The sequence below is a fragment of the Hypanus sabinus genome, chromosome 9 (assembly GCF_030144855.1).
Source record: "Hypanus sabinus isolate sHypSab1 chromosome 9, sHypSab1.hap1, whole genome shotgun sequence".
NCBI lineage: Eukaryota > Metazoa > Chordata > Chondrichthyes > Myliobatiformes > Dasyatidae > Hypanus > Hypanus sabinus.
This window is the reverse complement of record NC_082714.1, coordinates 30061211-30088639: the sequence shown is the minus strand read 5'-3', so window position 1 is coordinate 30088639 and position 27429 is coordinate 30061211. Positions and strand designations below refer to the sequence as shown.

The 27429-nt window shown below is 39.0% G+C and overlaps 1 protein-coding gene across 1 annotated transcript; it reads left to right on the top strand.

Moving 5' to 3' along the window:
- Positions 1-4627: 4627 nt before the first annotated feature.
- gde1 (glycerophosphodiester phosphodiesterase 1) lies at positions 4628-24814 on the top strand. Its single transcript, XM_059979397.1, has 6 exons — positions 4628-5130; positions 10108-10283; positions 11824-11929; positions 16642-16734; positions 16929-17137; positions 20962-24814. Exons 1-6 carry the CDS (start codon positions 4870-4872, stop codon positions 21104-21106), a joined length of 990 nt encoding a protein of 329 aa, XP_059835380.1. The 5' UTR covers positions 4628-4869; the 3' UTR covers positions 21107-24814.
- The last annotated feature ends 2615 nt before the right edge of the window (positions 24815-27429 follow it).

The window sequence follows — 27429 nt, the reverse complement described above, 5'->3', positions numbered from 1 at the left end:
TGATGTTTAGTAGGATATTATTATCTTATTATCAATGTGATTTCAAGTCTACTGTATTTATAATTTACTTATTACTATGTTATTTTTTTTGTGTATATGTGAAAATCAATAAAAAGATTGAAAAAGAAAGAAAGAAGAAAAGAAAACTTCAAAAAAAAAAAAAAAAATAAGGCAGGTGAGGCAGTATCTATGGAAAAGAGTAAACAGTTGACATTTTTGGCCAAGCCCCTTCTGTCGGCCTGAAACGTCAACTACTCCCATTTCTATAGATGCTGTTTGGCCTGCTGAGTTCCTTCAGCATTGTGTGTGTGTGTTGCACCACACCCATGCTATCAGTAACCCTTTCCTTGCTAAATGCCTTCACCTTTGCCAGTAGTCCTGTAGTCCTGTTGCAACTTACTAGAGCAGGAGCTTTGGCACAAACTATGTAGTGTAAGTGTGTCCTTGTTAGAAACTTAGATTCTGTGGGGGCTTAGCAGAATGGGCGTTGTGAGAATATTTTTCCTCATGACAGAATCTAAAAGTAGGACACAGTTTTAGAATATGGAGTTACTCACTGGAGATAGGGTAAAGTAAGAATTTCTTCTTTCAAAGGGCCATGAAGTTCTGGAAATCAATCCTTGGTAGTTGAAGAAGTAGTCAATGACTATGTTCAAAGCCAAGATAGATGTTTGGGCCTTGATGCTGTCAAGAGTCATGAGAAACAGGCAGCAACATGCTGGGGAGGCAATTTGTTAAACACAGCATGAAACCATTCCCTGTAGTGGAGTTGTATAAAATCAATTGGCAATGGTTTAAATTCAGAGATCCAAATAAACTTAATATCAAAGTACGTATGTCACCATATACTACTCCAAGATTCATTTTCTTGCAGCCAACTGTAGAACAAAGACATACAACACAATCAATGAAAAATAACAATATGCAAATGCTGACAGGCGATCAAAGTGCAAAGCAAGACAAACTGTGCAATTAGAAAAAAAATAATAATATATACATAAATAAATAATACTGAGAACATGAGTTGTAGAATCTTCCAATTGAGTCCATAGGTTGAGTTCAGTGATCAGTTCAATGCTGAGGTGAGGGAACTTATCCACATTGCTTCAGGAGCCTGATGGGTGGATGGTAATAATTGTTCCAGAACCTGGTGATGTGGGGCCAAAGGCTCCTATACCTCCTTCCCTATGGCAGCAGTGAGCACGGCCCGGATGATGGGGTTCTCGATGGTGAATGCTGCTTTCTCATGGCAGCACTCCTTGTAGATGTGCTCATTGGTGGGGAGGGTTTTTCCTGTGATGGACTGGCCTGTATCACCACATTTTATAGGCTTTACTGTTCATGGGCAATGGTATTTCCATATCAGGCAGTGATGTAACCCAGTCAGGACACTCTCCATTGTGCCTCTGTAGAAGTTTGTTAATGTTTTGATGACATACCAAATCTGTGCAAACTTCTAAGAAACTAGAGGTGCTTCTACTTTGTAATGGCTCTTGTGCTGAACCCAGGGCAGACTGAAATTGAATTGAAGTGACCTTATTTCTTACATCCTTCACATACATGAGGAGTAAAAATATTTACATTACATTTCTGTCTAAATGTGCAATATGCAATCATAGTAATTTATAATAGTTTATAATAAATACGGTCAATGTAACATAGAAAGATGCTCAGATCAGCATGAGTTCATCAGTTGATGGCCTGGTGGAAGAAGCTGTTCCGGAGCCTATTGGTCCTGGCTTTTATGTTGCAGTACCGTTTCCCGGATGGTAGCAGCTGGAATAGATTGTGGTTGGGGTTACTCGGGTCCCCAATGATCCTTCGGGCATTTTTCTCACACCTGTTTTTGTAAATGTCCTGAATCATGGGAAGTTCACAACTATAGATGTGTTGGGCCGTCTGCACCACTCTCGACAGAATCCTGCAATTAAGGGAGCCACAGTTCCCATACCAGGCAGTGATGCAGCCAGTCAGGATGCTCTCAATTGTGCCCCTGTAGAAAGTTCTTAAGATCTGAGGGCCCATACCAAACTTCCTCAACCGTCTGAGGTGAAAGAGGCAGTGTTGTGCAGCTGGGTGTGTACAGACCACTTGAGGTCCTCAGTGATCTGAATGCTGAGGAACTTGAAGCTGTTTACTCTCTCAGCCCCAGATCCATTGATGTCAATAGAGGTTAGCCCATCTCCATTCCTCCAGTAATCCACAAACAGCACCTTTACTTTTGCGACATAGAGGGAGAGATTGTTTTCTTGACACCACTGTGCCTACTTCTTCCCTACAGGCCACCTCATTATTGTTTGAGATTGGGTCAATCAACGTAGTGTTGTTGGCAAATTTAATTAGCAGATTAGAGCTGTGGGTGGTGACACAGTCATGGGTGTACAGGAAGTAAATGAGGGGATTTAGTACACAGCCCTGAGGGGCTCCTGCGTTGAGAGTCAGAGGGGTGGAGGTGAGGGAGCTCACTCTTACCACTTGCTGGCAATCTGACAGGAAGTCGAGGATCTAGCTGCACAAGGCAGGGTCAAGGCCGAGGTCTCTGAGCTTCCTGTCAGCTCAGAGAATAGATAATAACACCAAGGAATTTAAAGGTACTGACCCTCTCGACTTCTAGTTCCCTAACAAGAACTGGCTCAAGGACCTCCAGTTTCTTCTTCCTGTAGTCAATAATCAACTGTTTGGTTTTGCTGACATAGAGTGAGAGGCTGTTGTTGTGGCACCACTCAACCAGATTTTCAATCACCTCCTATACACTGTGTCGTCATTGCCTTGGATTCGGCTAACAACAGTGGTGCTCTTAGTAAAATTAAATATAGCATTGGTGTTGTACTTAGCCTCCTGTCAGTATAAGGTGAGAAGAGCTGGGAGCCAAGCACACAGCCTTGTGTGGCACCAGTGCTTATGGTGATTGTGGAGGCATTGCTGTTGCCAATCTGAACTGACTGGGTCTGTAAGTGAGGAAATTGAGGATCCAATTCCATAGGAAGTTAGTGAGGCCTGGGTCTTAAGGGTGAGGGATAAATAGCTTGGAGGGGATCTAAAGGTGTTTGGAAAGTGAAACAGACCTCCTAAATGGATGGAGAAGGTAGGCATTCTCACAACATTTCAGAGCGGACAAGACAAGACTTTTGCTTCTACTTCCTCAGAAGACTAATGAAATGTCTCCAAAGACCCTCATCAATTATTGCAGGCGCACCATAGAAAGCATCCTGTCTGGGTGCATTGCAGTTGGTATGGCAGCTGCTCAACCCAAGGACACTGGAAATCGTAGGGGGTTGTGAATGCAACCCAGTCGATTGCAAACATCAGCCTCCCCGCCAATAACTGCACCTCTCTACAATTCCGGCAATTTGGGAAAGCAGCCAACATAATCAAAGACCCACCCCTCCCTTTCTTCTTCGTGCTGCCATTGGACAGAAGATATACAAGGTATGAAAACACATACCACAGGCTGAAAGACTCTTCAGCAGTCCTATAGGGTAAAGATTCATCGAACTCTTGACCTCGCCGAGATAATAGCTCGTCATATTGGAGAATAAAGTTGCATCGTTTGCTGTGTGGCCAGCCTTGTGTTTGCTATTTGCTATGTATCCAATTTATTGGCTAGAATGTAATCTCTGTATTGTCTCTGTACTACTGAACGCATCAGTACCTTAAGAATGTAGCTAACAGTGAAAAACCAACCTTATATTTGCTATGTATCCAATTTATTAGCTAGAATGTAATCTCTGTATTGTCTCTGTACTATTGAATGCATCAGTGCCTTAAGAATGTAGCTAACGGTGAAAGTAAGCATGTAGAGGTAACGGTGGTAGACAGGATCCTGGAGTGGTGTGATGGTATGAAAACCAGGCAAGGCCGGGAAGGGGACACGTGTTCCAAGGAGTAGACTAGAACAAGTATAAGCTACTGAACAAAAATATTGGTGGCGAATCGAGAAGCTAATGTGCTGGTGATAAGCGGTTGCAAGCGGATAGGATATGCTAATATAACTGAGATAAGAGACGAGGGTTTCCTAATGTAACTGAGATAAGAAATTACTATAAAGAATACTGTGTATTAGACTCGGTGGGCAATTAGTGACACGTTCATTAATTGTCTCAGCTTTTGTTTGCAAATAAAGGCTTAAATTTCTCGAAGAATCTTCTGTGTCTCCTGGTTATTTCAAGAAACCACGACAGTCACGGCCATTTGTCATAGAAACATAGAAAACCTACAGCATAATACAGGCCCTTTGGCCAATAAAGCTGTGCCAAACATGTCCTTACCTTAGAATTTACCTAGGGTTACCCACAGCCCTCTATTTTTTTCAGCTCCATGTACCTGTCCAGGAGCCTCTTAAAAGACCCTATCGTATCCGCCTCCACCACCGTTGCCGGCAGCCCATTCTGTTCTTCCATTGCGAGGGATGGGGTTGGGTGTTTTGGGGCTTTGCCTTACTGCCGTTTTCTGAGTGGGAGACCGGTTAGTTTTTGTGTGACTGATGGCACTGCACTTTTTTACTGTTACTGTAGCCTTGGTATGTAGTATTTCGCATTCTGTTATATTAATTTTGTACGACTTCAAGATACGCACACATGGAATGATTTTTATGGGTTTTCCACTGTCCCTCGGTACATGTAATCTAAGACAATAGGAACAGATTACCAAAGCATAGAAGGTTTTGTGACATCTGCTTCTTTGCAATAAACAAAACCGGTGACTTTAAGTTCCGTCTGCTCTTTTCGAGGCCGTGCCCTCAGCATTGTGAGCGTTTTCATTGCAGGGATGACGTAGCGGTGACGAAATGTTTCCCCCGCCCCTGCGTCGGCTAAAGCGGCGTCCTGGTGCGCTGCTGGCCGCTGCGGACTGACCCGGACGCCGCCAGCCATGGACTTCGTGGTGGTGTCCGGCTTCCTGGGGCTCACGGTCACCGTCATCCTGATAACGGTGGTGACGAGCATGTTCCACCCGGTTTACAGCCCTGCCTTCGTCCTGGCGCTTTGCGCGGCGTTCCACGTCTTCAGGTACCAGCCGGTACCCTCGGAGATCGCCCAGAAGGTGCTACGCCCCAACGGGAGCTATTCCGTGATCGCTCACCGCGGCGCGGGCTTTGACGCTCCCGAAAACACACTAGCTGCCATCAGAAAGGTTGGTCGTCCGGGTCTAATGATGTTCTCGTAAACAAAGCCTCTTGCTGCGAAGTATTAAGTGCGCCTTTCAAATTGAAAGTTTTGGGCACCTGTTTCCAAAATCCCACTTACCTGCTTTGCGTTATTGTTATTAATATGGGATTTCTGTCCTCGTGATGGGGAGGTTGTATGAGAAATTTCCAGGTTGATGACACAGCGTTCAAATGGAGAACTCATGAATGTTTAACTTGCCATTTTTCATTCATTTGACATTAATGAGAAGAATATCGACTTCTGATTTGTACTGAGTGCAGCGCCTTGTCCACGTGAATATTTTCAGGAGGTTCAGATCTATTCGGCAGTTTCAGGTCTGTACTGATGTAGCTGTTCTTCCTTGAGACAGAAATATTAAAATGGCCCAGGACAAGATGGGGAGATCATTTTGTATTCACAACAAATGTTGTTTGAGTTGTTGTGCAAATACAGGGTAGAGGCTCAATCTGCTAAAATAACGAATTCGTTTTTTGAGAAGTTGAATCCATGTTGTTTCTGAGAAACTTGAACCGGAGGGAGGAGTGAAGGCAAGGCTTCATGGAAAGAAATTAATAAGGATGGAATGAAAGTTATCAACTATGATGCCTGAAGCTATGAATCAGAATTATAGCTTTATTTAATACCACTAGCAAACAGGGCATTTTCTTGGGGAATCCATTAAGATTGCTGATGACTGGCTTCTATTCCAGTTGTGTAGTTTCTGAGGTGGATAATACAGCCATGTAGGGCCCACTGTAAATGTAACAGGTGGACCAAAAGCTGCCTGTAGCTTGGTCAGGCAGATAGTTTGGGAGGTGTTTTCTGTTTACATTTGGCTTTTGCATGTCTGCAGTGGAGGAGTGGGAAACTCTTGGTGCTCATTCTCCATTTTGAGCAAACGTGAGTCAGAGATTCTCAAGAATCAGCATGGATGTCACACTCTTTTCCTTCAAGGAGGCATTGAAAATAGTTCTTGTATCCTTCTCTGTCCACCTGGTAATCCGTCATCTTGAAGAGCTCAAGATAGTGTGCTTGTTACAGGAGTCTTGTTGTGCATGGAGGTGATGTGGCCTACCCATGGTATAATTAGCCTGGTAAAATTAGATGCTGGAGATGTTAGCCAAGGAGAAAATGGTGGTATTTCTGCTGGTGTGTACAGAGGATTTCATTGGAATAACATTGGTGGCATCTCTCCAGTGCTTTGTGGTTTCCATATCTCAGACGTGCTTGTGTGGGGAACACTGCTGCCTGAGGACAATGACATTGGGTTCTAGACATGAGGTCTTGATCTTCAAATGCCCTTTTCCTTAGAACCCAAAAGTTCAAGGCCACAATGAATTTTCATCTATGTCTGACTTTACTAAGATGAAAAAAAGTGGTCCTTTATTGGGTAGGTGATGCTGTGCAACAGTACAGTTTGGTACCTTCTACAAAGCCTATTCTCAACAATTCTGTAGAGATGATTCTCTGAATTGGTACATACCCAAGCATCTTCCGTATACTGCAGCTTAATGAGTCAGCTTTGAGTAACCTTGGTTGTGGAATGGTCATGACACATATTAAATACTTGACCAATAGTCATGTAGATTAGCCCCACTCCACTAATTACCATGATGGAGGTGGAGTTTTAAGAAGAATTGTGAAAAGTATTGCAAAGTGATAATGTGTCAAGTATGAAATGAGGTAAAAAGGTAATACAAAAGATTGATACAATATTTTCAGCCATGAAATCTTCCTTTTTTTAAAAAAAAACACAACAAATGAAAACCAATGGTTTCTGGTTGTTTGCCTTTGTTTATTTTTCACATGTAGCTAATCAAATTTAAAGAATATCTCAACAAAGAAAAGAATGGTGACAATGCAAACATCCCATATGCCTGCATGTGGTCTTGATTCCTCCATTCCCTGTCTGTCCAAATGCCTCTTCAAAATGGCAATCATTTCTGTTTCTGCCACTTTCCCTGGTAGTGGGTTCCAGGTACTCTGTATAAAATAAAGCTTCAAAAAAAAAATTGCCATGCTCTGCAGTGTTTGACATCTCTACACTAAGAAACAGATTATGATTACCTAATCTATCGGTATGTCTGATAATTTTAAATATTTATCAGGTCACCCCTCAGACCTGAGCGCTGCAGACAAAACAATCCAAGTTTGCCCAATCTTTCTTTACAGTAATACTAAATAATTCAGGCAACATCCTTTCTGCATCCTCTCCCAAGCTGCCTTATTCATCCTGTAATATAGTGATCTGAATGACACACAAAATATCAAATATATACAGTTGCAATGACTGACTAACTTTTTAATATTCAATGCCCTGACCAATGAAGGTAAGAATGTTGTATGCTGCCTTTATCACGCTATCTACTTGTGTTGTCACTTTCAAGGAGCTACAGACTTGCAGACAAGATCCCTCTTACATTAGTGCTCCAGAAGGTCCTGCCATTTATTGTGTACTTTTCTCTTGCATTTGACCTCCCAAGGTGTAACATTTCACTTGACCAGATTAAACACTACCTGCTATTTTTCTGCTTGCATTTCCAAGTTGTCTATGTCCTTTTGAATGCTTTCACAACTTTCCTCACTATCCACAACTTCAAGTTTTATATCATCTGCAAACTTGGTAATCAGTTCACAAATATTTTCTGATGCATCAGAAACAGAGGTGCCAGTACTGATCTTTGTGGGCATACTTATAGCCCTCCATTCAGAGCAATATTTCTGCACTACTACTATGCTTTCTCTGTCCAAAGCAATTTTGAATCCAGGCTATCAAGTGTTCATGGATCCTGTATGCCTTAACCTTCTGGATTGCCTTCCCATGAGAGACCTTGCTGAAGGTTTTATTAAAGTCCATGTATAAAACATCCATTGTCTTTCCCTCATCACCACTTTATCACCACTTCAAAAAAAAAACTTAATCAACTTTGTAAGATAAGACCTCTCCTGCAAAAACCCGTACTGACCACCTCTAACAAATTGAGGCTTTTCCAGATATAAGCATATCATATATATAAGAATCTTTTGCTGATGTGAGATTCACTGGCTGATAATTTTTTTGGTTTGTCTCTCCTGTCTTAAGCAGAGGAACAATGTTCTGCTCCTATGTCTTATGGACTAATGTTGACTCTACTTCAATTCTCCAGGATCTTGGCTGTAGCTAAAGAGAATATGAAGATCCTTGTCAAGTGGCAGCAATCTCCTCCATTGTCTCCCAACCTAGGATAGATCCCATGAGACCCCTGGGGATTATTCATTTTGATGCTATTAAAGAATTCCAGCACTTCCTCTTTCTTGATGTTAACACAATAAGAATATTAGTAAAACCCTTCCTGATCTCACTATTTTCCGTGTCCTTCTCAGAAAACACCAATACAAAGTACACATTTAAAACCTCATTTCCCCTGGCATATTTTCCTTTCTTTGCCTTTGAGTGGTCCTACTGCCTCCCTTGTTTTTAATGTGTACATAAAATACTTTGGGGTTCTCTTTTATTCAATTTGCTGAAGACATTTCGTGGCCTCTTTTATCCCTCCTGATTTCCTGTTCAAAATTTTCTCTTGCATCCTTTGTACTTCTCAAGAGCCTTGTCCAAATTCACCTATCAATTCCTTGCAGGTGCTTTTTTTCCCTTTCTGACTAAATATGTGACATCTCTTGTCATTTCAAGGTTCCCAAAACATGCCATCTTTGTCTTTCTTTCTCACATGTCGATGTGCGTTCTGAATTGTAACCAGTTGGCCTTAAAACAACTCCTGCTTGTCAGATGTGGACTTCCCCAATGACAACTGCTCCCGATTTATTCTCCTGAGCCCTTGCCTTGCATTGTAGGAATTAATCATTCCCCAAATGAGCATTTAGCCTTTAGGTCTTGTCTTATCCTTACTGATAATTAATTATTTGAAAATTTAGACTTATCGTCGCTGTTCTCACAATATTTTCCCACCGAAACTATGATTATTTGACCAGGCTCGTGTCCAATTTCATAGTGAAGCATGGCCCTTTCCCAGATTGGATTATCTACCGACTGTTTCAGGAAACGTTCATAATTCTGCCCTAAACTAGCACTAAAGGAGTCCCAGGCAATATTGAGAAATTAAAGTCATCCACAACAGCTACATGGTTGCTTTTATATCCTTTCATAATCTGCCTGCGTATCTTTTCCTCTGTCTGCTACCGGGTAGTGGGAGATCTATTGTATAGCTCCGTCATAGCAAATGCAACTTCCCTGTTCCTGAGCACTGGATGAGCCTTCCAGGACTTCCTCTCTTAAGTGTGGCTGTGACAGTCTCTCTGATCAGTCCTGCAACTTCCCACCTCCTTTATAATCCTCTCTATTATGTCTGAAACCTCTGAATCCTGGAATTTTGAGTCCTTGCCCTTCTTTCAGCCAAATCTCAGCAACACTGTAGTTTCATATACTAATCCAAGCCTTAACCTTGTCTGCCTTGCCCATAATATTCCTTGCATTGAAATAAATACACTTCAGCCCGCCAGTCTTACAACGGTTGGATTATACTGCTTTTATATTTAAAAAAAGAAACCTGTCTCTGGCTGTTCTTCCTTCCAGCCTTGCTTAATCTCTTCCTTCCCCTCAATCTGTACACTTGTCGACCTACTACTCTAATCCATGCCTCATTGCCAGACTAGTTTAAATTCTCCTGAGTAGCACCAGTAAGTCTCCCTGCAAAGATATCAGTGCCTGTCCAGTTTAGGTGTAAACTGCCCAATGATCCATGTACTCTAAGTACTAAAGGACTTAATTATTTCTGAAGTTCCCGTTCAAGGCTTATTGTGAAAGATGTTATGTTATTTTAATTAACTTCTTCACTTTAGAAACAGTTTGATCAAAGCTACATTATATACAGTTTCAACATTACAACAAGAATTCCTGATTGGCTGCAGTGCTGTATATATAAGCTAATGAATACCTTGAGACATACTGTTCTCACTCCTCATCTAGGCTGCTGACAATAATGCTACTGGTGTGGAGTTGGATATCGAGTTCACTTCAGATGGTATCCCTATTCTGATGCACGATCGTACTGTGGACCGCACAACTGATGGTACCGGTTCTCTTGCTCACTTAACTTTTGAAGAGGTCCGGAAACTTAACCCAGCAGCCAAGCACAGACTGCAGTATGTAATCAGAATATACCCCATACTGGTAATAGTGAACGAGATACCATTTAATATTTGTTGCCCAAAAATTCCAAACATCAATGACAATATTGCCTTATTTTAAGGTACTATAATTTAAGTGAATTACAAACACTTATAGAAGACTTGTGATTTAAAGATATGTCCCTTGCTCTTTCTGCAGCCTATTAAATGTTATAATTCCAGTCCGTGCAATAGCATTGCGAAGTACAGTGCAGTTTGTGAAGATCTAATCTGGTGCTTGTGCAGTTACAGTCTACTATTAGCCTGCATGAGACATTTACCCTGGAAGTCTCTGAACCTTAGAGTCACAAAATACTACAGCAGAGAAACGTACCCTTCAGCCCATCTGGACCATACTCCTATGCCTGGTGCAACCCTCTCCATACCTATCCAAACTGCTGTTCAATGTTACATTTGAACCAGCATCTAGCATTTCTGCTGGCATCTTGTTCCACACACCACCCTCTGAATGAAGAAGTTCCCTTCAAATTCCTCTTAAGTAATACATTTTCACCCTAAACATATGACCTCTAGTTCGAGTCTCACCAAACATGAGGGGACAAAGATTGTATGCACTGATCTTATCTATACCCCTTATAATTTTGTATATCTCTGTACAAGATCTCCCCTCATTCCCTTGCACTCCAGGGAATGAAGTCCTAACCCAGGAGCTGTACTGTAATGGTCTTGCCAGTGCAGTGACATTTATAGTCAGAATAGTTCCAGAGTTGATTTCTGACCTAATTCAAAATAACCTCAGAATGGATGCACTATGATGAACCTGCCTTTCACCTCATGGGTTTGACACCACACAGAACACCATTTACCACAGTGTAACTTTCTTTGTGTCAAAGACTTGTGGGATCTTGTGACTACTTTGCTAGACCTCTTACAAGCTTGTTGAGCGTATAAGAGTTGAAACTAAGCCAGCATACATCTAAAATGCAATGTTTCTGTATATCAATATTCAAGAAATATGAATTGTTGTATGCAAAAATTCCAGTTTCTTTTCCTTTTTGACATGCATCATATGAACATGAACATTCTATGGTCAGACAACACAGAACTTATTTCTATTCATAGTGAATAAAGTGAATCATAAAAATTGAAAATAAATATTTCCATATTTGTTCTTTTCACATAATAATCATTGTATAATTTGATGTTTTGGCCATAACCTAGTTTCCCATATGAGATTTTTATTATTATAAGCTATCTAAGTAGCAGGAGAATTTTTCTTTGTAATTTTTGAAAGTAGAAATGCAAAGCTACTTAAACAAGTTTTATCAATTATTATACATTTTTCATAGTCTGTATGCAATATTACTGAAAATTATAGCAGCAGTACAATATTGGAAATATTGTAATTATTATTAACCCTGTACTTTAAAAGACATTTGAACTGATTAAACAATAAACTTGGTTTTGGCATTGATTTTACATTTGTAAGAATAAAGTATAGCAGTTCAGTGTTTAATAAAAACTTACAATAATTATTTGGACTTCTGTTTTGCAGCGAAAGGTTTCCAGGTGAGAAAATCCCAACACTGAAGGAAGCTATCTTAGAGATTCTCAAAACCAATATGACAATTTTCTTTGATGTCAAAGGCCACGCAGTTCGGGTAAAATTATTATTATTTTGGTAATACATTATAGAGGTAAACTTAATCTTTGTCATAGGAACTGGCTCCTTGGCCCACCATCATTATAATTAAAAATACCTCCCACTTGACTGCTTTAATTGCATATCCCTCAATGCCCTACTCATTCAAATACCAATCCAAACAACACACACAAAATGCTGGTGGAACACAGCAGGCCAGGCTATAGGGAGATGCACTGTTGACATTTTTGACCAAGACCCTTCATCAGGACTAACTGAAAGGAAAGATGGTAAGAGATTTGAAAGTAGGAGGGGGAGAGGAAAATGCGAAATGATAGGAGAAGACGGGAGGGGATGGGTGAAGCTGAGAGTCGGAAAGATGATTGGCAAAAGGGATACAGAGCTGGAGAAGGGAAAGGATCATGGGACGGGAAGCCTAGGGAGAAAGAAAGAGGGAGGGGAGCACCAGAGGGAGAGGGAGATGGAGAACAGGCAGCGTAATGGGCAGAAAGAGAGGAAAAAAAGGGGGGAAAACCCTAAATATATCAGGGATGGGGTAAGAAGGGGGAGGAGGGACATTAACAGAAGTTAGAGAAGTCAATGTTCATGCCATTGGGTTGGAGGCTACCCAGCCGGTATATAAGGTGTTGTTCCTCCAACCTGAGCGCGGCTTCATCTTGACAGTAGAGGAGGCCATGGATAGACATATCAGAATGGGAATGGGACGAGGAATTAAAATGTGTGGCCACTGGGAGATCCTGTTTTCTCTGGCGACAGAACGTAGGTGTTCTGCGAGCCAGGTTTAATTTCCCAAAATGGAATGCCTTACACTCATCTGAATTAATTCCATCTTCTCTTCCTTTGCTGTCTTTCCCAGCTGAGCAAAATCCTGTTGTTAAAATTAGACAGCCTGCTTTACTGCCCACTGTAGCATCAATTTTGGTGGCATCTGAAAAGTTACTAATCATGTCGCCTACATTCACAACCAAATTATTAATATATATGATGAACAACTGAGGACCCAATATTGATCCATCTGGCACAGGCCTCCAATCTTAGAAGCTAGCTTTGACTGTCATCCTCTGCTTCTTACTATCAAGCCAATTTTGTATCCAACTAGCTAATTTGCTGTGGATTCTGTGTTCTAACCTTTGGGACAAGCCTATCATATGGGACCTTGTCAAAAGCCTTGTTAAAGTCTATGTACATAAAGTCTACTATGCTGCCCTTGTCAATCCTCTTGGTCTTCTCTTCAAAAAAATTAATTTCAATTTAGGACATTGGATCTCACTTAGAAAGTTGTCCCTACTCTCCCTTGCCTTTTCAAAAGCAAGTGAACCTTGTTCCTCAATCCCTTCCACTAACTTTCCCACCACTGATGTAAGCCTCAGCAGCTTATTCCTGTTGTTGCCCTTTAAACAAAAGCACAATATCAGCTGTCTTCCAGTTTTCTGATACCTCACCCATGGCTAATGAAGTTATAAAAATCTCTGTCAAGACCCTTGCTTCCCATAACATCTTTGATTACATCTGGCAAAATCCTAGGGATTTAACTACCGTAAATTCCGTACTATAAGCCGCTACTTTTTTCCCACGCTTTGAACACTGCGGCAACACTGCGACCTATACTACGGTGCGGCTAAAGCATGTTTCTTTTCTCATGCCGCCAAAAACATTTTGCCTCGTAACAGTAGACCAATAAAATTGATGAGTAGTTCACAGAGGTCCAATGAAATTGTACGATAAATCAAGCGCACTTTCACAATTAAATTATTGTAAATCAGTCATTTGTACTCACCCTCATCAACATGGAAAACACTCGAAGAAAAGCATATGATGCAGCTTTTAAGTTAAAGGCGATCAATCTGGCGGTTGAAGAAGGAAATTGAGCTGCTGCACATAATCTTGGCATAAATGAATCGATGTTGAGACGGTGGAGACGCCAGCGTGAAGAACTGATTCAATGCAAAAAGACGACAAAAGCTTTCAGAGGTAATCATAGCAGATGGCCCGAACTTGAAAACTTTCTTGAAGACTGGGTTAACACACAGAGAGCAGGCGGCCGCGGTGTTTCCACCGTGCAGATCAGACTGAAGGCTAAAGCAATCGCCACCAAAATGAAAATCGAAGATTTTAGAGGTGGGCCATCGTGGTGTTTTAGATTTATGAGAGGAAAAGGCCTGTCCGTCAGGGTACGTACAAATCTGTGTCAGCAGCTCCCTCCCGACCACGAGGAAAAACTTGCTAACTTCCGCACATTCACTCAAACAAAGATAGCGGAGAATTCCATCGGGCCAGATGATATCATAAATATGGATGAAGTACCTTTGATGTTTGACCTGCCTCTCACTCGGACTGTTAATAAAAAAGGTGACTCGTCCATCACACTGAAAACAAGTGGCCATGAGAGAACGCATTTTACTTGTGTTCTGAGCTGCACAGCATCCAGACTAAAGCTTCCACCGATGGTGATTTTTAAGCGGCTGACAATGAAAGTTCAGTGAAAGCTGCCATCAAGAGTACAAACTCAATTCCAGCTGTGATTCCTGGGGGCACCACGAAGTATTTGCAGCCACTGGACATAAGCGTGAACCGGGCATTTAAAGTAGCGCTGCGCGTTGAGTGGGAGGCTTGGATGACGAGCGGCGAGAAATCCTTTACCAAAACAGGACGCATGCGAAGAGCATCTTTAACTCAAGTCTGCCAGTGGATCCTAAATGCGTGGAGCGGTGTCACAACTTCCACCATCACCAGCGGGTTTCGAAAGGCTGGAGTGCTGCATGATGAAGAGGACCGCGTGCGCTCAAGTGAGAGCGACAACGAAGAGACTGAAGTGAGTGACGAGATCCTTAGGTTGTTCAATTCGGACACTGAAGAAGAGGACTTTGATGGTTTTAGTGCGCAGGAGGAAGATGAAGAAGGCGATCAATAACTTTTCCTGGTAGGCTGCAGTATATATATATTTTTTTACCAGTCGTTAGGAGATATTGGAATGTTGTTCGTGCGCTGTTCAGTAAAAAAAAGTATATGCAACGTAATTTGTGTGTTACCGATACGTATGTATATTTAAAAGTAGCTGTGTTACAGGCACTGTTCAAAAAAAAAAGCAATATGTATTTGTTTATGTTACCATACGAATTTAATTAAAAGTTAAAAAATCCTCATGTGTTTTATCTTTCTGTGTAAATATCTCATATTACCACGTGGGACACCTGCGGCTTAAAATCCGGTGCAGCCTGTACAAGTACAAAATTGATTTTCTTTCTAAAATTAGAGCGTGCAGCTTTTAATCAGGTGCGCTTTGTAGTCCGGAATCTACGGTACCTTTATGTGTTTCAGGACCTCCAACACTTCCTCCTTCATAATGCAGATATGCTCTAGAACATCACTTTTCTCTTCGCAAAACTTGTTAGCTTCTATGGCCTTCTCCATAGTAAATGCAGGTGAAAAGTATTCATTTAAGAGTCTGCTTCTACTCCATCTATAGAATCTGTTAGGATTCCCCTTTATTTTATCTGCCCGGGATATTCTGTAGTCCCTTTTTATCTTCCTGATTTCCTCCTTTAAATGTCCTATTATACTGTCTAGGCACTTAATAGATTTGCTTGACCCTAGCTGCCTGTATCTGACATATTCTTCTTTTTTCACGACCAGACCCTTAATATCCTTGTCAACCATGATTCCCTACTTTTGCCAGATTTGCCATTCATTCTAACACAAATATGCTGGCCCTAAACTTTACCCATCTCACCTTTAAAAGTTTCCCACTTGCTGCCAGACATAATGGACCTCTGCCCATCAACTTTTGCAAGTTCCTGTCTGATGCCATTTAAAATTAGCCTCCCCCTATTCTTCCTCCCCCCACCCCCTTCATTTAGGACTTGAGGACCAGCCCTATCCCTTTCCATAACTTTTTTGAAACTAATAGAATTATGGTTCCTGCCCAAAAACTTGCCAGTCAATTGTGTGGACTCAAGTGCAGCCCCTTCTATAGTAGTGTCATATCATCGGCTGTATACATATTTTGATTAGAGAGGCCAAAATTGTTATTTTAAAATAACAAGGCATGGTTTGCCTTTCTTGGCAAGATCAGCTTTACTGCTCCCATACAGTGACTTGCAGTATTTCCCTGAACTAAATTTTAGTTTATTGCTTGGGTCAGCTTTGAGTTGACTGGAAAATCATAATAATTGTTGATGCAATGTTTTGTAGCTGTTCTCATCTGGAAAGTACTTCCAGGAAGTGGGTGGAGTGAAAAGGTATCCTGTGTCAATTCTGTATTGAACAGGCACTGAATACAAAGGAGTAGTGTGTACCCCTGCATTTTTTTTTAGCACTTTCTGCTTTTGAGTATCATCTTGCTCCTCCCTTCTTGTCCCTGTTCTCTACCTCCCATCCAAAAACAATAAATATTCTCTAAATTAAATAAAATGATAAACATTTTTAAATAAACTCATCCTTGGTGATATTTCCCTTCAACCCTCACCTAGTTCAATTCACCCTGCCTCTGTTCCTCCCTTAAAATCTTCCTCCATATAAATTCCTCAATGCAATTCCTTGAATGTATTCGCTCGGCTTCTGCTCCCACAGTTCTACACCGAACCAAGTAAAGCTATCTTTGATCACTTTCTTTACAGCTAAATAAATGTTAAAATTGAAGTAATGCTTCAAACATGGATATGAAATTAGTGTAAAACATTTTCAACAAGTTGCTTAATTTTTTTTTTTCAGGCCTCTGTTACATTGAAAGAGCTGTACAAAGAATTCCCTGAACTGTACAACAGGAGCATTGTGTGTTCATTTGAACCTTTGGTTATTTTCAAGGTATTATAAACTATAATTTCCACCAATGCAACATAATGTTACATCTATAACTGCACTTGGAAGTTGTATTGGATTAGGCAAAGTTGTTGCAAATATTCTGAAACAGAACTGTTGTTGTGTGAATTAGTTGAATTTGTATCTGAAATAACATACAAACTAATTAATACATTTATTTTATTCTTGCACTATTCGAGATGAGGCAGGCTGACCAGAAAGTGGTGACTGCTCTCACTCATAGACCCTGGAGTCTGAGTTACCATGGGAATGGGAAGCCAAAACATGATGGCTACAAGCAATACCTGTACATGATACTGGATATTATTATGGACTGGTCCCTCCATGCTTTTTTGTGGAAATTGCTAGGTGTTTCAGCCTTTTTAATGCAGAAAAATTTTGTATCAATGTAAGTATTGAGAATTTTTCATTGGTTCTTTAAAAATGTTTTGTTGGTCATTGAGTTTTAATACGATCCTCTGAGTCTTTGATTTTAAAATTAACCATTAAGTAAAATGGCCTAATGTGAAATGCATTGTGATTTGAGACTGTGTATCCCTTTGCATCAATAGGGATTATAAATTGTACCCAAAGGAACAAGCAAATGTTATTTTGCGTGTTAATTGTCCCCTGTAATGTTGCTGCTGTTAAAACTGGTATCTGCAGATCACAATTGATTGCTAAGGAAAGATTGCCAATCAATATTTATATATTTTTAAGATCTGGTTCCATACAAAATAATTCTTGGAGAATCTCTGTCAGCAATACTCCATCCATTCAAGTAAACTTTTATCATTATTATCCATAGACTAATCCGTTAATGTTGCATCCTATTCTCTGACATTGAAATGAAGCAAACTGTGACTATGAAACTATAGGTGATCGAACACTTCAATAATCTGCCTTGCAGGTTTGTAGTTTATGGCTGCAGCTTTCAGTATTGGTGAATGAATTGCATTATACATAACCATAAATAAATAAATAAATCACCCTTGAAACTGTGTGCATAGCAGAGCTCATAGACCCTTTATTTCCTGGAGATCAGTAAAATCATTATAAATTGAAACCTATTGCTTTGAAGGGAGAATGTTTTAACCTCTGTGGATACACTGCTGGTACCATTGTGAATGTGGCTTTGAACTTCATGAAAAGCAGTCTATTGAGTCTTATTCTCAGCCTTCCAATACCTTGCCGGTGGCATTATATACTCCTCAGAATTCTGCCCACCCTCACCTATTCCCCCTGCCTCCACATATCCCCATTGAACTTAACACGTGGGTCCAATTGTCTGGACTCCCCGCCCCCATAATTCCAAATGTAGTTAGCAAAGCATAACTAAGGCTCCACAGTGACTATGCATCCAACATAATGTTGGAACCTTGCACTAGAATAACTTGCCCCTAATGTTTAGAAACATTTGAAAGTAACTTTAATGGTACTAAATTATTAAATTGTTAAAATATTAAAACTGTTAAGTCATTAGATTAAACTTTATCATAATTATAAGAAATAATCATATTTGCATCTTCCTCAGTCTCCAATACCGTGCTTAGAGTGAATCGTTTTTAAATAGTGTCAGTTGCGTATATCTGTGGTCAAAAAGTAGTGATAGATTGAAGAAATGAGCAGTAAGACAATTCAGAACTGTTTTGTCCACTGGGGTTTCAAGCATTCAGGCTTGGAAATGCCAGAAACTGCTAGATGTGTAAGTGAAATAATTTCACTACTTCAACTAAGAAGAATTTGAAGGTGTTGACCGTCATCTCAAATATTACCTTTGATCCACTCTGGACTATCACCTGTGGCTCCAATTAGCTGTATGCACACCCTGGTACACTGCTTCGACAGGAGTATTAACTCCCACTGAGATAAGGACATGCCTATCCTAGCATGTGACATCAGTTCTGGCAGACTGGGCAGGTGAAATCTATGGTAAGATCCAACGGCTAGGTAGGCAGTTCTCCAATGCTTCATGGAGAGTGAGGGGCACACCAAGGCATGGAAGAAGACATGGTCATCCACTGTATTCAAGTAAGACCCAAGTACCACTGGGCTACGACTTTTGAGGTTGAGAGAGTGCAACTGTTTTTTTCACTTTAAAGACACACCTGCATAGGTTTCCTGTCATTGTTGGCTATGATACAGCCACCAGTAGTATTGGCAGTGATCTGATTTGTTCAGTAATTCATTTAAATATATAATTTGTTACGTGACTAACCAGAATTCACTGTAAAACTCTTAACACTAAATTTAATTTTGTTTGGAGGGAAAGAAGTTCTTCCAGAAGTTTTGTGCTGACTGTACAAAGTGAGTTCTGATTTGTTAAGACTGTATCAGCATTGTTACTCCACATGACATTACCACAAAGAATCATCAGCCATGTGATATCTATATTGCATTTATGCCATTAACTTTAAATATGGACTAACCCAATTTGTAGAAGAACACTAAATCTTGGAGACCAAATTTTTAAGCACATTGCTTTACATTCTTTGTGACTAGACAATTTTAGGTGCCTTATTCTATATTCAAGATGGTGCCTGACACATTATTAGTACTTTTATTCAATATTTTAGAATATTTAATCATTGGAGACTGTAAGATAATTGAAAATGAGAGTGATATAATATTACATTCCATTATTTTCATACATTCTTGACCTCTGCTGTAACTCTTGGTATCTAAAATCTATGGTAATTCCCTACAAACTTAGTAAATGTTTTCAGTTACAATAAACTTCAAAGTATTTAACCCATTTGTCATTTCCTCTTATTGTTAAGACTTGTATGTGTTTAGATCTACCCTTGTGACACAAATGAAAATTCAGCTCCTTGCTTCCCTAAACGGCAATATTATTCATTCATCATAACTTAATTGTGAGCTGTGTATTTTTTTAAAAAGTGAAATAAACTTACAATGCAGCATATCAAGAAAAATGGAGACTTTGCTGTTGCATGTCCTTGTCTTGATCTGTTGCAAGTTGTTTTATTCAGCAAATCACCAGACTAAATCACAAAGGACGGAGCTATGATGATGGGTTGCATTGTCTGTAGTTATAAATCTTGAATGTAGAAGATAAAGGGTGATCTGATTGAGGTATGAAATTGATTTTTGTGCCAGAAAAGATAATTCCTTTGTCAAAGAAAATAATTTGGAGACAAAAAGGACATAATGTTAAAGGTGGGCTATTTGGAAGATTATGTCAAAAAGTACTTTTCTATAGGAAAGGTAGTGGAAGTCAAAGATGCGGATCAGCATTGATTAAATCAAATTATTGACCAGTCCCACAGTTGTATGGCCTGGTTTAGTTCAAGATTTCTTGTACTTTAACTTTGTGGTGTAGTGTCTGAGGGAGAAGGAGGGAAATAACATCAAGAGTGAAGAAAGTGACTTTGTAAGAGAAGAAGGCATGTAAGCAAAGTTTAAATCTATAAAAAGGAAGTTGCATGAGTCTCAACAGAAATAATAAACAGTGGATTTTGGTTGATTGGGGCACATCAGGACTAGTACATTTTGGCCCAATTGGCTAAGTGTTTGCCAAAGTCTCATGTAAATATTTTAAAAGGCATAAGAGTGACAATCTACAGTGACAAACTAAGTAAGAAATTATGTATTTGTATGAAATACAGAACAAATTACAACACTACCAAAACTTCCACAGTACTAGAAAGCTGTAGTTCCTAATAGTTATCTGCAGGAGAATTAATCCAGTGTGCACACTGCCATGTTCTGTCAATTGATTATAAATGAACAAAATCAGCACAGACCCCTAGTGCCTTCATACAATGAAGATGCAATTGTCAAAGCCAACCTTCATTCTCATTGTAACATTCAAGATGATCGTCAATGCCTTACTTCTTTGTAGTTCGTAACTTGTTGAAGTAGTGAACCTGTTTTATTTTCAGTCCTGGCCATTTCTGACATCTCCAAGCTCAAATACTTGAAACCACAGTGAGCAAAATAATTCTGAATTTTCATTCTGCTTATTTCTAGCCAGCTATCACTGACAAAAATCACTGCTTTTTGAACACAAACACATGCAACTGATGCCGTTTAAAATCTTAAAAGCATAGTATAATGCTTAATAGCCACACAGCTTAATGCACAGCTGACCCAGCCGCCTGTCCTAATGAAGTGGCCAAACAAATGAAGAGAAGCCCAATTAACTGGAATCAATTGTTTTTTTTTATAGATTAGTGATGTTTAATACTAACCTCTCCACTTTTTTTTTAGGGACTACATGCGGTTTTGGGCCGAAAGAGGGGTTGAAGTGATTGCTTGGACTGTAAATTATACAGATGAAAAACGTTACTTTGAGCATATCCTCCATTGTATTTACATTACTGATAGCCTTACTGAACATAGTTCACCTCCATGAGACTGTGGTATAGATTTAATGGCCTAAATGTACCATGGTGTTCTATATTAAACAGGCTTATTAGCCCCTTTATTTGTATTTTGATATTGAGAAGGCTTATGAAGTTTGTGTTTTGATTGAAGTTCCTTAATGTGTCAGTTATGCAGTTAAATGAAAGGTGCAACAATACACAGCTTGTATATCTGTCACAATTCCTTTTGATTATATAAGGGAATGCAATAAACATTTGATGTAAATTATATGGTTATGGGGAAGAAAAAGGACAAACAGGAGTGGCTATTATTTGCAAAGAATTGGCATTGCCTTCATGGGTCAACCAAATGCCTTCTCAGTCACAATGATTCTGATTTCAATGCACATAGATTCTGTGGAGAATGCATTTTGGACAACTGATAGTATGTGATTATTTTAAAAACATGTCCTTTGTAATGCTACAAATGATAAGTAATTGTAAACTAAATTGACAGAAATCGGTGTTTTTTTACCTATTCTCTTTTCATTTTTGGAACTCTGCCCAAATTTGACTGCCTGTGGTTGTTTAAGGTAATAATTTCTGATTTACAGTGGATTTTCACAGTACTTACTGTTGGATTTTCAACTTTTTGCTGTGTCAGTTTTGGGCTTTGTCACTAAATTCATTTTTTTGTTACTGAATTCATGGGTTTTAAATTGACTTGATCACTACTTTCTGTGGGGTGGGGGTTTCTCTACTGGGACACTTGGGTTCTAGTATTTGGGTGTTTCCAGGCATTCTGTTCTTCTGCCAGCTTTTTCATTTTTTTGGTGAGATAAATTTGACCTAAGACACTATATTGGGGCAGATACTAGAGTAGCTATTTCACAACATCAGAAATACTTGTTCAGTCAGTACTTTGATCATTTGAATGTGGAGTTTGCATATTGTCTCTGCACCACTGCTATTATTTCCTTCAAATTTCCCAACACTGCTGACCTCCACTAGAATATTAGGTTTACTTTTCTACCTTGCTAACTAACCAGGCCATTTATTTATGGTATTCTCGGCCACAGTGGATTATTTCACATTGCTTTAATGCCGTGGCAAAGTTCTGATGCTGCTCTTGTTGGCTCTTGAGCTGACTTGTTCTCCACATCTAATATCATTGCAATATGGATACTGCAGATGCCTTTGTGTCCCGCCAACATATCAAAGATTACCATTGTCCCCCACACCTTCCTCCAGTACATCAATAACTTGTTCACAAGATTCTTGCCATCTACGACCTTTAATGAGGAGGAACAGTTAAATCTAATGTCTTTAAATTATCATCAGTTTTGAATTTAATCTTGCAAGTCACAAGACCCTCTTTCCATTTGTACTTTGCATCACTTGATCCATAGTGTCATTGAATATCATCCCATTACTCTTCATGCATCATCTTTGAACACCTTTATGTTCCTTCATGTCTTCTTTTCTACTGTCCATCCATCCTTCACCCTGTTTTTCACCTAGATTATTATACCTGTTCTGCTTCCATTGTGAACACTTTCTTCAGTGATTTCGACCTCTGTCTTGTCACTTGAGTGCACTGCTTCCCTGCAAACTCTTGTGTATTCTCATGGTGACTACATTTGGCTTGCCATTTAGCCTATCCCCATCGTCTCAATCACAGGCAGTACACTCTCACTGTGCCCTTTCCTAACCATTTCACCATCTCTTGGGAGGGTGGGGTGGGAGTGGTTGAATGAGACCCAACCACCAAGTCACTTAATAATGTTTTCAAACTCCCATGCTGTCCAGTCAGCTGCTCCACTTCCCTCTTTCACATAGCCAGCAAACGGAACTGTTCCTCCTTATCAAAGTCTTGAACTGCATTTTCTTAGTTTTCTTACCATCTGTCGCACCTCAAAGCCCCATATGTCCACGGACCCCAGCCCAGCTCCTGTTCTCAGCGTTAGTTCATGTTAAGCTGGGTGTGTTTGGGTGTTCAAGCTGGTTTCTGTGCTCCTTGATATTTTGTACTATTTATTTTGTGGATTCTCAGTCATCTTCCAAAAATATCCACCCTTCTGTGCCCCATCTGTTCTTGCAAACAGTCACCCTGCCTCCACTAAACGTTTTCTGTCTTCTGAAAGCTTTCATGTTGGGCAGCTGCTGATGGATTATGTTGTCCATTAAATTGGATTGTCTTTTCCTTGATTTGCTGTCAACCATCCTATAATCAAGTTTATTTTCCAGCTCCACTTTACTTTCATGTCCCCCAAGGAATCGTATTTGAGGCTATTATTTTCTTGCCTACCTGCTGCCTTGCTGCATTTATCATAAAATCTAGCAAGAGTGCTGATAGCATCAAATACCACTTCATGTACCCTTCTCCTTTACTGTTATCTTGATTGATATGTCCTAAATGCATCTCCATTTCAGTAAGCATGAGGAAATCTGATATAATTGTCCTAGGCTCTGTAAGTCTATCCTCAAACTACTACATCTCTTTTTAAATCTTCATTTGAAACTTTGTACTTCTAATATTGTATATTTTTGAAATATCTGACTAAAGCTTCAATATATTCCTACATTTAAAGGTGCTATATAAATTCAAGCTGCTATTGCTAAATTTTGAGAAGTAATTTGCATGTCTAAAAGAAAGCTGAATTGTTGAAGCCTTGCAGAGTTCTAACTCTGCTAAAGGTCAGTTGTAAAGAGCAAGATCATTACTACTGTATGTTAAAACAATACCAAGCATTGACACGTCTTCTGGGGAAAAAGTGCACAGTTCATCAACAAATCTTTAAAAGATGAAGGCAGCTTTAAAATCTGTGTGCCCGAGTCAAAAACCTGAATTTGCTGAGTCTTTACTGATTTTTTTTTCCTCTGTATCTTAGAATATCTGGGAAAAGTGCTCCCAAGAAAATTACTTTTTCAGTTTCTAATAATATATGGAAAAAATCCACTTCCTCAAGTGGACCGGCATAAATACTAATTCATTCATATTGATTGTTCACAAATAGATGTTATCCAAACTCTAGATGGCATTGGAGTCTAAAGTGAAGAGATTTTGTCTTCTAGCCCAGGTGAAACAAGGTTCTGGAACTCTGTTGATCTGACACACAAGTCCTTGTTTTAATTGAAGAGCCTGTCATTTTAAAAGGTGACTGATGTGAAGGAGACAAAAATTCCAATAGTTAATAGGTATCTTGTACAATGGGATTTGAATTGAATTTTAACTTGCATCAGCAGGGAATTGTCATAGCTTTTCCATAGATTAAATGTTAGACTAAGTAGAGATCAACTTGTAACAAGACAAGTCACATCATTCTTTGCCTACCAGTTGTTTTTTGCTGCCTTCCTAATGCCATTTCAGTAGTACATTTTGGATAGGAAGCTGGTTGGTGGTGTGTAGATCAGACTTGGGAGTTAAAACACTCTCTCATCTTTGCCTCACCTACATCCAACATCAAACTTGGGCTATTAAATGGGGATTAAAATCTATTGTTCTGTTCTTTTTTTGGTCAAGTTTAGTTCTTTTAAAAAGCCCTAGTTTATTCAATATTAGTAGTAGTCTCTCGAAGTCCGAGGAACACGGATGTGTTGCACAGTCAACGTCTGTGGGCACGCATATGACTTCTGAGGCCACAGTCCAAAGCGCAGATACAGTTGCAGATGGGGCAAGGAGCACCGCCTATTCAATATTATTTTAAAACAAACTTGTTACACTAATCAATATTGTAATGAGATCAAAAGGGACAAAATGAATATATGCACTATTTTCAGGTAAATGGCCAGTTTTAAAAAAATATTTTATTCATTGGAGAAAATGTTCTCAATTGGGTCCTTACTTGTATATTAAATTCTTAATTTTCATGACCAAATAATCCTGCACCTATTTTTAAAAAAAATATTCAGATGATATCAGGCAACAATATCACATTTAAGCACTAGCAGACACATTTACTTCTAAGTAACATTTTTCCTAACCCTTGTACCAATGTTTGTTGAGCTCCATTGAACTGTGCCAGTGGTTACTAACATAACTTTAAAGCTGTGGGTTAGTATTTGTTGACTTGCCCATTCTGTTTATAGTGAAGAGGACTGCTAAGACACTGATGCTTGCTTATCTGTAAGTGTTCTACCTCTGAAGAAATTGTTTCTCTTACAATTCATTTCTATTTACTTTGATAGCAAACGTAATGTACTAAGGCAGTCAATTATTATCTACTCATAGTGGCTGTCCCATTTTTGTTGTGCCAATCTCATTGTGATGTTATTAATCATGGAGAAAGAGAGAACTAGCTAGTCACAAAGCTGTTCTCAGCATTTCATTTTTAATGAACTTTTTATAAGTGCTCATTTAAAATATATCAATACTTTATTAATAAATAGTGATAATATGCAAACAATCTTTAGTTCCTCAAAATTAAACAAAGTCAATGGTGTTGGGCTGGATGTTTGATCTGCTACTTTGCAGAAAATGCAATGACATGATTTTCATGTGTTTTTGTTTCAAGTGGAAGATACACATAACTATATTAATTGAGGAAATTGTTTGTCCTACAGCATGTTCAAGATAATGTACTGAAACGTATTAAAAGGGAGAACATATTGAATGTTTTAAACGTACTTGTTCTTGTACCATCTTTTCTACAGAGAACATAGTATGGAAATGTCATTTAGACTTGCTAATTAGATAGCACAAATAAAATAATAGTTTATCTCCACTTCTCTACTTTGTTCAGTAAAAGGTTTTGGTAATGCAACAATTGTCACTTGATCATAACTTCAATTTAATTGGGCAGATATGCTGATTATATTATATGCACTGTCCTGTGATGGAATTCAATTTCCAATTCATTGCCTGATAATTAAGGCAGATATGGTTAGTTAACAAACTTATTTTTGCATTGTTCCCAAGTGTGGCAAAGTATTGTTGAGATATCTGAACACTTAAGCAGCATTCAAGCAATAAGTATTTGGTCGGTTCCTCGTACAAGGGCAACGACTTCAAATACATGGAGTAGATCTCTCATGAGATAATCCTTCTCTATTTTTGGATAACATTTGTAATGCAAATTGACAAAGCTTAAATTGGTCAAAGGTGAAATTGTGTTGATGGTATAAACTGAGTCCTGCTTACTAGAAAGGTAAAGTAAAAGAAAATAATCTTTTATTGCTTCCCTATCTCAACATTTTACTATTAATAAGTGTAATGACAGAAAATAATTTCAAAAATATTTTGCCTTTACATTCTTTGACCAAGCAACAAACCACATTCTCGTTTCAAATACTGAAGTTGTTTTTAAAATTCAATACTATTCTGCTACTTCAGAGATCTATATCCTAGAAATTTACTTCGAGTAATCCTTTTCCTCAGGTGCTATCACTTTGGAAATATGATCAGGATTTCTTTTACACCATGGAAAAAGTAGTTGAGAAAATTAGGTGACCAAGTTTCACTGGAAATAAAACTGTGGATGCATCCAGAAGTAGTTCACTGACAATATTAATAATTCATAAAATAGGATTATCTTGTAATAAATTCCAATTAATCAATACATAGGCTTTCCTCTTCATTGTTTTCTCCTTTCATATACACTATGGAGAGTTATCCAAATAAGTATAGCCATAAACCATTGAGGATCATTTTTACCCAAACATATCTTCATGCAAGTTTAAATGCACTTTTAGGACTGAGAAGGCGAATATTTAACAATAACTGAACTTGTGACACACTGTGTTGCTAGGCCAGTTTATCGTGTGGTGGATAGATTGAGTCTAAAAATGAACCAGATGAGGTCAGACTAGTTTCCTTTCTAAATTACACTTGGAATCATTTGGACTTCATAACATGCCAGTTGCTTTATTTCCAAATTTAATTTCTACAGAGCTAGGAAGAAAAGCTTCTTTTAAAATAAATCATCAAAGTACAACTAAGGTATATCTTGAGACCTGTTGCACTTATTACCACACTTTGACGACCATTTCCTGAACACTCCACAACACTGGCAGGAGAAAGCAACAAGTCCAAAGTGAAATTCACTTCAGGTTTCTGGGCCAGACCATTCTCTTGGTTCAGGAATGCAAGCACACACTCTTATTTAGCTTGGCCTTACATTTACAATTTTTTTAAAATCAGAAGAATCCTACGACAATTTTGTGGCAGCATAGCAGGTAATAATGAAATGCAAAAATGGTGCCTGCATACACTTAAGTAAGCTTGATGTTAACCCAGTTGCTGGATGGAAGAGCCATGTGGAACAGATTAAAATTAGACATGTTGAGTTAGATCAGTGACTGACTAAACAGCTATTAACCATACAGTATGTCAATAGTTTTAATTTGCACACAAACATAACCATTTGTATCAAGC